Raw genomic sequence first — 8762 nt, forward strand, 5'->3', positions numbered from 1 at the left:
TGCCAACTGTCCCTGTGCCCTGACTGCGTGTCAGCATCCCGACGTGCCCGGTGCTGGAACCCATCGCCCTCCAGCAGCACCGTGGGCACCCCACGTGGCTGCGCTGCCCGTGGAAGGACAAGGAGGGACAGGTGCCAGCATCTGCCTGGGCCAACCTGGAGCACAGCGCTGGGGCAGCATGGCTATGCCGGGGGGATATGTCCTGCCCCTTTGGGGTCATTGGGGTGCCAAAGGGGCTTGTCTCGGGGCAAGCCGGCAGTTCCTGCCCCACCAACAACACGCACCGTAATTAGCAGGGGCAGGGCGGAAGCACCAGAGCTAATTGGGGATGACTCGTTAGTGCTGGAGCGCTGCATGCCCGGGGCATGGCTGGACTTTCCGGCAGGGCTGGTCTGCGGGACCGGTTGACATCCCATTGCGGTGCACCAGGGCCTGGCTGGGTCCCCATCATCACCTCCCCTTCGTGTCACAGCATGTTCCGTCCCCCCACCCTCTGTAAAAGACACCGTGTGGGCTGGTGGTGGTGGTGAGAGCAGGTGGAGGTGGGCAAAGAAGAAGCAGAGACGGGGATAACGGGCAGTTGGGGCACCATTTGCTTCCCCCAAGGGTTCCCTGGAGCCCCCCGCTGGGCACCATGAACAGGATCACGGTGTACGAGCATGCCAACTTCGAGGGGCTGAGCCGAGAGTTCACCTGTGACGTGCCCGACCTGCACGAGCTGGATTTTGGGGACTGCATCTCCTCCCTGAAGGTGGTGGGGCAGCCCTGGATCGCCTACACTGACCCCAAGTACGAGGAGCAGCCACATGCCTTCGAGGAGGGTGAGTACCCCTCCATAGAGCGACCCAACAGCTTCTCAGCGCTGCGCCTTGTGCACCACGACCTGGGAGACCCCCAGATCACCCTCTATGAACACCCAAACTTCCAAGGAGCCTGCAAGGTGGTGACGGAGGAGACCAACTTGGCATACGGGTACTTCAATGACCGGGTGGCATCTCACGTAGTGCAGCGAGGGGTCTGGCTGCTGTACCAGCACCCCGGCCGCGGCGGCTGGCACTGCCTGGCATGGCCCGGTGAGCATCTCGCTGACTACAAACCGGAGCTGAACTTCCAGTCTCGGCTGTCCCATCTGCGCCCGCTGCGGCCGGGGCGGCCCCAAGTCTCGGCGCGTCTCCTCTGGAAGGAGAAGCGGGTAGAGGACGAGCGGGAGGTGCTGGTGGATGAGGTGGAGGGGGTGAACGAGACGGAGTCGGAGCAAGTGTTGGCGGCCAGCAGCAGCCGGGAGTACGGCACCACGCTCTGGCAGAGCTTCCACTTCAGCAACGCCACCAGCCTCAAAGCCGGGCTATCCTTCACGCTCACCGTGGAAGCCTCCAACATCTTCACGGTGCAGAAAGGGCACAGCGAATCCAGCACCCGCCGGGAGCGGGTGGAAGTGCAGCTCCCAGCCAAGATTCCCCCGCGCACGGCGCTCAGCATCCAGGTCTTGCGGAAGGAGGTGACGCTATCGGTGCCAGTCCTGCTCACCATCACCCAGAATGAAACCGTGCGCACGGAGATGGGCGAGTACCGCAGCGTCTCCGGTACCAACATCAGTGCCCGCTATAGCTTGAAGCCTCTGCCGGCGGCAGGCAAGGAGGAGGCAGCCGCTGAGGGAACAGAGTCGGTGCCGAACACCGGGATGGAGCTGTAGCTGTTTGGGATCCCCGGGGACACCGGCGCTGCCTGTACATGGAGGAGCCAGGACTCGCCTTGTCTGGCCATGTGCTGTGACTCCAGCCGCAAGGACCTGGCAGTGCCTCTTCCCTTTACCTGCTGCGTGTAGCCAATAAACCCGCTTTCCCGACAGCCCGGATCTGCGGCTGTTGGGGCCGGAGTGGGCTTGCAGGAATGGGAGACACAGGGCTGAGAGAGCTGGGGGACACCGGGCTGAGGGACACTGGGGAGAGATGGATGAGCTGGGGACAGAGGGCTATGGGGACTCCGTGCTGGGGAAGTTGAGGGTACACTGGGGTGGGAAGGACACCGGGCTGGGAGAGCCAGGGGATTCCAGTCTGGGGGAGCCGGGAGACACTGGGAAGAGCCGGGGACAGCGGGCTGGAAGGGGGCACCAGGCTGTGGAGACACCAGGCTTGGGGGGTCAAGGGACCCTGGGCTGGGAGAGCCGGGGGGCACTGGGCTGTGGAAAGCGGACATTGCACGGGAGGGACAGGGAGCAAGGGGAGGGCAGGGGCTGGGGCAGCCGCGGGGACACGGGTTTGGAGGGAACACGGGTCTGAGGGAGCCTCCGATGCTGCGGGGCCGGGCGGTGCGGGAGGAGCGCGGGGGGCGTGTCCTGGAGCCCGCAGAGGCCCCGCCCCCGGCCCCGCCCCCCACGTGGCTGCCGCCGCCGCCTGTCTCTTTAAATGATGCAACCGCCCGCACGCTTGGCCCCGCCCCCTGCGAGCCTATTGGTGGAGCCGGCCCCGAGCTCCCCCCCATCCTACTTCCCAAGTCAAGGGCCTCTCGCTGTCGATTGGCTCAAACTGTGACAGCGACACGCCCTCCCCGCCCCGATTGGCTGGGCGTAGCCACGCCTCCCGGAGTGGGCGGTGGCGGTGGCTGCAGCATGGCGGCAGCGGCGGGGACGATGGCGCCGGAGGAGGCGGAAGAAGCGCTCGGGCTGTTCACCGGCATCGGCCTCAGCGAGGCCAAAGCGCGAGAGACGCTGCGGAACGGGGCGCTCAGCGCTCTGCTGCGCCGCGCAGTGCTGCAGGTGCGCCCGCCGCGGACCACAACCCGGTCACTCGGTCCCCCGGGTCCTGTATTCCCCAGTGCCCGTGTCCCTCGGTTCCCCGGTCCCCCGGTTCCCTCAGTCCCCCGGTTCCCGGTACGGCGCCATTACCCCAGGGACCCTGCCTCTTCCGCGGGATCTCCCCCCCGGCTTCACTGAGCAGTCTCAGCCCTTGGCATTCCCACACGCACACGAGCTCCGGGGCCGCCGTTTCACCGGTGCTGAGCCCCGGGCCTGCGCTGACGCTTCCCCCGGACGGTCCTGGCAGGCTCAGAGCGCACTGGGCCCGGCCCTGGACAAAGCCACAGGGACGTTGCTGTACAACGCGGCCGCTCGGCTCCGGGACCCGAAGCACCTCGGCTTCCTCGTCGGGTACATCGCCCGCAGGGAGATCCTCACCGACCTGCAGCTCAGCGGTACCGTGCGGCGCCGGGACCCCCACCCCGGTACCGGCGGGGATGTCCCCGTTCATCACTCCCTCTCTCTCCCCAGCCGCCCTGGAGTACGTGCGGAACCACCCCCTAGAGCCCCTGGATGTGGCGGAGTTCGAGCAAGCCTGCGGCGTGGGAGTCTGCGTCACCCCCGAGCAGATCGAGGAGGCGGTGAGAGGGGCTGGAGGGGCACCGTGAGGGACACTGCGTCGTGCTCCTGCTTGCCCTGCTCACCCCAGCGTCCTTGTCCTGCTCCCCAGGTAGAGGCAGTGGTCAGCGAGCACCGAGCTGAGCTGCTGGCTGAGCGCTACCACTTCAACATGGGGCTGCTGATGGGTGAGTGTGGGGCGCCTGGGCAGACTCTGCCATCGCTGCTGCCTTCTTTCTGTACCCTGAGAGCCAGCCCTTTGCCATGGGCTGCACCAGCCCCAGCTGTTGTGCCACATCCACTGCAGGCAGGGCTGAGGGTGGCGGTTGTGGTGCCCTGTACCAGGGACAGCCCTGGGGCAAGGGCTGCCTCCAGCTGCTCTCTGTGGCTGTGCCATGAGGTGCCCTGTCTGCAGGGGAGGCGCGGAGCCGGCTGCGTTGGGCTGATGGGAAGACCATCAAGAATGAGGTGGACCTGCAGGTGGGTGCGAGGGCAGCAGTGGCTCAGGGGTGCTTGGGGTGCTGTCCCCTGTTGGTGCCATGCTCAATGTGGGACGTCCTGGCCTGTTCCGTGGGAGGGACCAGTGCTGGACACATCCTGCAGGGTTGGGTGAGAGCCACCTTCAGGACTTGGGGCACCAGGAGCCTTTTCTACTTCTGTTTGTGTCTCTTTTCTCCAGGTGCTGCATTTGCTGGGTCCAAAGACAGAAGCTGAGCTGGAAAAGAAACCGAAGGTGAGGAGGAGGAGAAGGGAGAGGCCAGGCACTGGGATGGTCTTTCCCAGCTGAGTGACAAGGCAGGAGCCCAATATCTGCTCTGGGCTCAGCGGCCACCGTGGAAGAGTACTGGGGGCAGTAGACTGGGCCAGGAAGGGAAGGTGCATGCTGGGGATGGGCCCTCAGGATGCTGTGCTGATCCCTGCAGGCTGCAAAGGCCCGGCCTGCCCCGGTGGAGAAGCAGAAGGCAGCTGTGGTGGAGAATGGTAAGAGACTGTCCTTCCACAGGCAGCTTCCCCAGCCCATCGGGACCTGCCTCCTGCCCCTGCTCAGCCCTGTCTCTCCCTGCAGGTGAGGTGGGCACAGAGACACGGTCCCTGATGGAGCAGCTGCGAGGAGAAGCCCTCAAATTCCACAAGCCGGGTGAGCCACCACCATGTGTGTGGGACCAGCCTGGTCCTGTGTCCTTCCCCACCACTGCTGGGCTTGGCTCAGTTTGGGTGCTGCAGCCCTGAGCATCTTCTGCCTGCAGGAGAGAACTACAAGACGGAGGGTTATGTGGTGACCCCCAACACCATGGCCCTGCTGAAGCAGCACTTGGCAATCACGGGTGGGCAGGTAAGGCTGTGTCCGCCAGGCGAGCAGTTCCCTGTGGTGGTGGCACTGTGTGCCATGCTCTGGTTGGGTGGGTGGTTTGGCTGGGGGACACGCGGCTCAATGGGGACATGGCCAGCACCCATATGGCTTGGGGAGCTCTCTGGGATCATGGAGGAATGATGTCAGTCCTCCCAGAGGTGTCCCGTTCCTTCCTGCAGGTGCGGACACGTTTCCCTCCTGAGCCCAATGGGATCCTGCACATCGGCCATGCCAAAGCCATCAACTTCAACTTTGGCTATGCCAAGGTGAGAAGCTCCTCAGCTCCTGCCTGCCCTGGTTGCTTGGCCTGTTCCTGTGGTCCCTCAGGGAGAGGCTGCTCACTGTCCCTGTCCCCAGGCCAACGGTGGCGTGTGCTTCCTGCGCTATGATGACACCAACCCTGAGAAGGAGGAGGAGAAGTACTTCACTGCCATCCGGGACATGGTGGAGTGGCTGGGTACTGCTCGGGATGGGGCGGGCAGGGTCAGGCCAGGCGCTGCTGGGGACATCGCTGCGTGCAAGTCCTGCTGCTGTGTCCTGGGGGTGCCTCCAACTGTTGTGTTTCCCCCATCCCCACAGGCTACCAGCCCTATGCAGTGACCCATGCATCAGACTACTTTGACCAGCTCTACACTTGGGCCCTGGAGCTCATCCGCAGGTGAGTGTTCTGGGGCAGTATGAATGTACCAGCATGGTGCAGATGTCCTGTGCCATGGCCAGGGTTCCCCCTTGCCCAGGGGATGGGTCGCTCGTGTCTGGTGACGGTGGTTTTCCCTCCGTAGGGGCCAGGCATACGTCTGCCATCAGAAGGTCGAGGAGATCAAGGGCTACAACCCACCACCCTCTCCATGGCGGGACCGGCCAGTGGAGGAGTCACTCCTGCTCTTCGAGGTACTCCTGGCTGGACACTGGTGATGTGTGCCAGTGGGGTCCGGGTCCATGGCTCAGCTGACAGCTTTCCCCTACCCCACAGGACATGCGGAAGGGCAAGTTTGGGGAGGGGGAGGCCACGCTGCGGATGAAGCTGGTGATGGAGGACGGGAAGATGGACCCTGTCGCGTACCGCGTCAGGTTTACTCCGCACCACCGCGCTGGGGACAAGTGGTAGGGAGGGTCTGTGGTGTCCTGGCATGTGTGGTTCTGCATCTCCTGGGAATGGGGAGGTGATGCAGACTGACTGTGGGGTCTGACTGTGTCTGCCTTTGCAGGTGCATCTACCCCACGTACGACTACACACACTGCCTCTGCGACTCCATCGAGCACATCACACACTCCCTCTGCACCAAGGAGTTCCAAGCCAGGTGAGTACAGCATGGCACATGGCTGTGATGGACCTGACGGGGCAATTGGCCACATCCCGGTGGCTGCCAAAGTGTTGGGGGTCATTGCGTCCATGGATGGGTGTGAGGCTGTGTCTCCATCGCAGGCGCTCCTCCTACTTCTGGCTGTGCAATGCACTGGATGTCTACTGCCCCGTGCAGTGGGAGTATGGGCGCCTGAACCTGCTCTACACTGTTGTATCCAAGAGGAAAATCATCCGGCTGGTGGAGACGGGTGCTGTGAGGTAAGAGCGGGGCCAGCAGCCACTGTGGGTCACACCTAGGGCAGTGCCTGGCTGTCACACAGGGCAATGCCTGGCTGTCACACTGGTGTGTGTCTCCTCAGGGACTGGGATGACCCGCGGCTCTTTACGCTGACAGCCCTGCGCCGGCGAGGCTTCCCCCCCGAGGCCATCAACAACTTCTGTGCACGGGTAGGTGCCGGGGACAGGATGGGATGGGGGCAGGAGGATGTGTCTCCTGCACAGTGTGGTGACAGCAGGCTGTCCTGCAGGTTGGTGTGACGGTGGCCCAGGCAACGATGGAGCCGCATCTCCTGGAGGCGTGTGCTCGGGAGGTGCTGAACGAGCAGGCCCCCCGCACCATGGCTGTCCTGGAGCCTCTCAAGGTCACCATCACCAACTTCCCTGCCCCACAGGTGAGATTGCTGTGGGCTGGGGTGGGAGTGGGGTTCCCCAGGGTCAGCATTAACTCCCTCCTTCTCCCCAGGCACTCGAGGTCCTTGTGCCCAACTTCCCAGCTGATGAGAGCCGGGGTTTTCACAAAGTGCCCTTCCAGCCCACTGTCTACATCGAGGAGACGGACTTCAGGGAGGTGAGCCGGGCACACCGGGCCATGTAGCCCTGCCCTTGCATGGGGAATGGGCTGTGAGTCCTGAACATGCCCCCAGCTCTGATGGGCACTGGGGAAATGCCCCCTGCCCTCAGCCCACTGGAACACGTCCAGCTGACGGTGTGCTTGTGTGCTGGGGAACGTCCCGCAGCAACATGGCAGTTCAAACAGCACGAGGATGGCAAGAGCTGGGGGGGAAATACAGTCATGGAGACAGAGACATGCTGGAGGGGGGACCTGCTGCCTGTGCTGGGACACCTCATGCAGCCATGAACTCTCCCACAGGAGATGGACAAGGGCTACAAGCGCCTGGCCCCCGGGCAGCCAGTGGGGCTGCGCCATGCTGGTTACATCATTGCTGTCCAAAACATCATCAAGGTGAGTGGCTCTGGGCACCGGGGACATGAGGATGGGCTGTGGGGTGTCAGGACATGGCCATGCCCCAAAAGGAAGGGATGTGATGGTTGTGTTGGTCTGGGTGCTGAGGGCACGGTGTGAGTGCAGGCTGCCTCTGTGCCCCACACAGTGGGGAGCTGGTGGTTCAGCCCCATAACTGCCTTGTGTGATGGGGCTGCAGCCTGATGGCTCAGTTCATCTCCACTTCTCCCCCAGGACTCCAGTGGGCGCGTGATGGAGCTGGAGGTGACTTGCACCAAGTCGGACATGGCAGAGAAGCCCAAAGCCTTCATCCATTGGGTGTCGGAGCCACTGGTGTGTGAAGTGCGGCTCTATGAGCGGCTGTGAGTACCCCGTGACACAAAGAGGTGCAGGCACAAGCTCTGTGGGGAAAACGCTGCTTTGGGGTGCCAGCAGCTGTTGCCCCACAGCTGCCATGGGGCACCACGTCCCCTTGCCCCACGGCTTTGTGATGACTGTCTCATGGCAGGTTTTTGCACAAAAACCCTGAGGACCCATCAGAGGTTCCTGGTGGCTTCTTGAGTGACCTCAACCCTGTGAGTAGCAGCAGGATCTGGGGCCCTTCTGCACCCACACCTGAGGCACCCACTTCTCTGTGCCCCCAACCCCTTCCTGCTGTGTCCCTGGGAGCAGAGGGGCTGTGGAGGAGGCAGAGGAGTCCACTGAGCTGCTTCCCCTTGCCAGGACTCCCTGCGTGTGGTCCCCAATGCCCTGGTTGACAGCTCCGTCCTCTCTGCCTGTCCCTTTGATAAGTTCCAGTTTGAACGCCTGGGTTACTTCTCCATGGATCCCGACAGCAAGGAGGGGAAGGTGAGCAGTGGGAAAGAGGCCATGGGGCTCCTCATTCACCATGGGGCTCAGAGCTGACCCTCTGCCTCTCCCCAGATGGTGTTCAACCGGACGGTGACACTGAAGGAGGACCCTGGCAAGGCTTGAGGGACCTGCCGCTGCTGCTCCACTGTGATGCTGCTTCCCGGGAGGTCCCCGCGCACCCCCAGTGCTGCCGTGCCTTGGTGCAACCCCCCTGGCGTGCCCCACAGCATGGCCTCAATAAACCGAGCATCCCAGCCCTGTCCTGCGCTGTCATTGCAGTGGGGTGCCGGGGGTCTCCAAGGGGGGTCGGGGTCTGTCGGGAGCTGGGGAGCCCTCAGGTGCTGCAGCTCGGCCCTGGCTGGGGTTGGATGTGCCGGGGTGGGCTGGAGGCGGGTCCCGCGGACCGGCCGTGGGGCAGGCAGTGCGCGGGCAGCGGGACGGTGCGCACGTTGTGTACAAACACCGGCCCAGCTCAGGCCCCGCTTAAGGTGGACTCGATGGAGGTGCCCCTGCTCGGCCCCGGGATAGGGGTCACGGGGATGCCCCCGCGGCACCGGTGTGTGCCCCCTGCCCTGCCCCCGTAACGGGGACCCCGACCCTGCCGCGGGTGCTGGGGGCTCAGCCCGGCCCCACGGGCCACCTTAAGCGGCAGCGGGGA

General features: G+C 64.1%; 2 protein-coding genes across 3 annotated transcripts; both read left to right on the forward strand.

The window, feature by feature from the left end:
• Positions 1–162: 162 nt before the first annotated feature.
• On the forward strand, positions 163–1803 carry LOC308225016 (epidermal differentiation-specific protein-like). The gene has a single exon (XM_080625465.1). It carries the CDS (start codon positions 635–637, stop codon positions 1691–1693), a length of 1059 nt encoding a protein of 352 aa, XP_080481591.1. The 5' UTR covers positions 163–634; the 3' UTR covers positions 1694–1803.
• Positions 1804–2608: 805 nt separating this feature from the next.
• QARS1 (glutaminyl-tRNA synthetase 1) lies at positions 2609–8321 on the forward strand (the record flags this gene model as incomplete). 2 transcript variants are annotated; one of them, XM_080625494.1, is made up of 24 exons in its annotated part: positions 2609–2755; positions 3042–3189; positions 3266–3375; positions 3465–3540; positions 3768–3832; positions 4032–4085; positions 4276–4333; positions 4419–4490; positions 4600–4685; positions 4883–4969; positions 5061–5160; positions 5283–5361; positions 5486–5594; positions 5677–5807; positions 5912–6004; positions 6130–6267; positions 6369–6456; positions 6537–6680; positions 6752–6856; positions 7160–7252; positions 7487–7614; positions 7761–7827; positions 7976–8101; positions 8177–8321. In XM_080625494.1, the coding sequence occupies 24 exons, from the start codon at positions 2609–2611 to the stop codon at positions 8225–8227; spliced, it is 2355 nt and encodes a 784-aa protein (XP_080481620.1). In that variant the 3' UTR covers positions 8228–8321. The 2 variants fall into 2 exon arrangements, 1 of the variants encoding a protein (XP_080481620.1); XR_013957653.1 differs by lacking the exons at positions 7976–8101; positions 8177–8321 and having other exon boundaries at positions 2620–2755; positions 7026–7252; positions 7761–7820.
• Positions 8322–8762: the final 441 nt, after the last annotated feature.

This window comes from Psittacula echo, assembly GCF_963264785.1.
Source record: "Psittacula echo genome assembly, chromosome: 9".
Taxonomy (NCBI): domain Eukaryota; kingdom Metazoa; phylum Chordata; class Aves; order Psittaciformes; family Psittacidae; genus Psittacula; species Psittacula echo.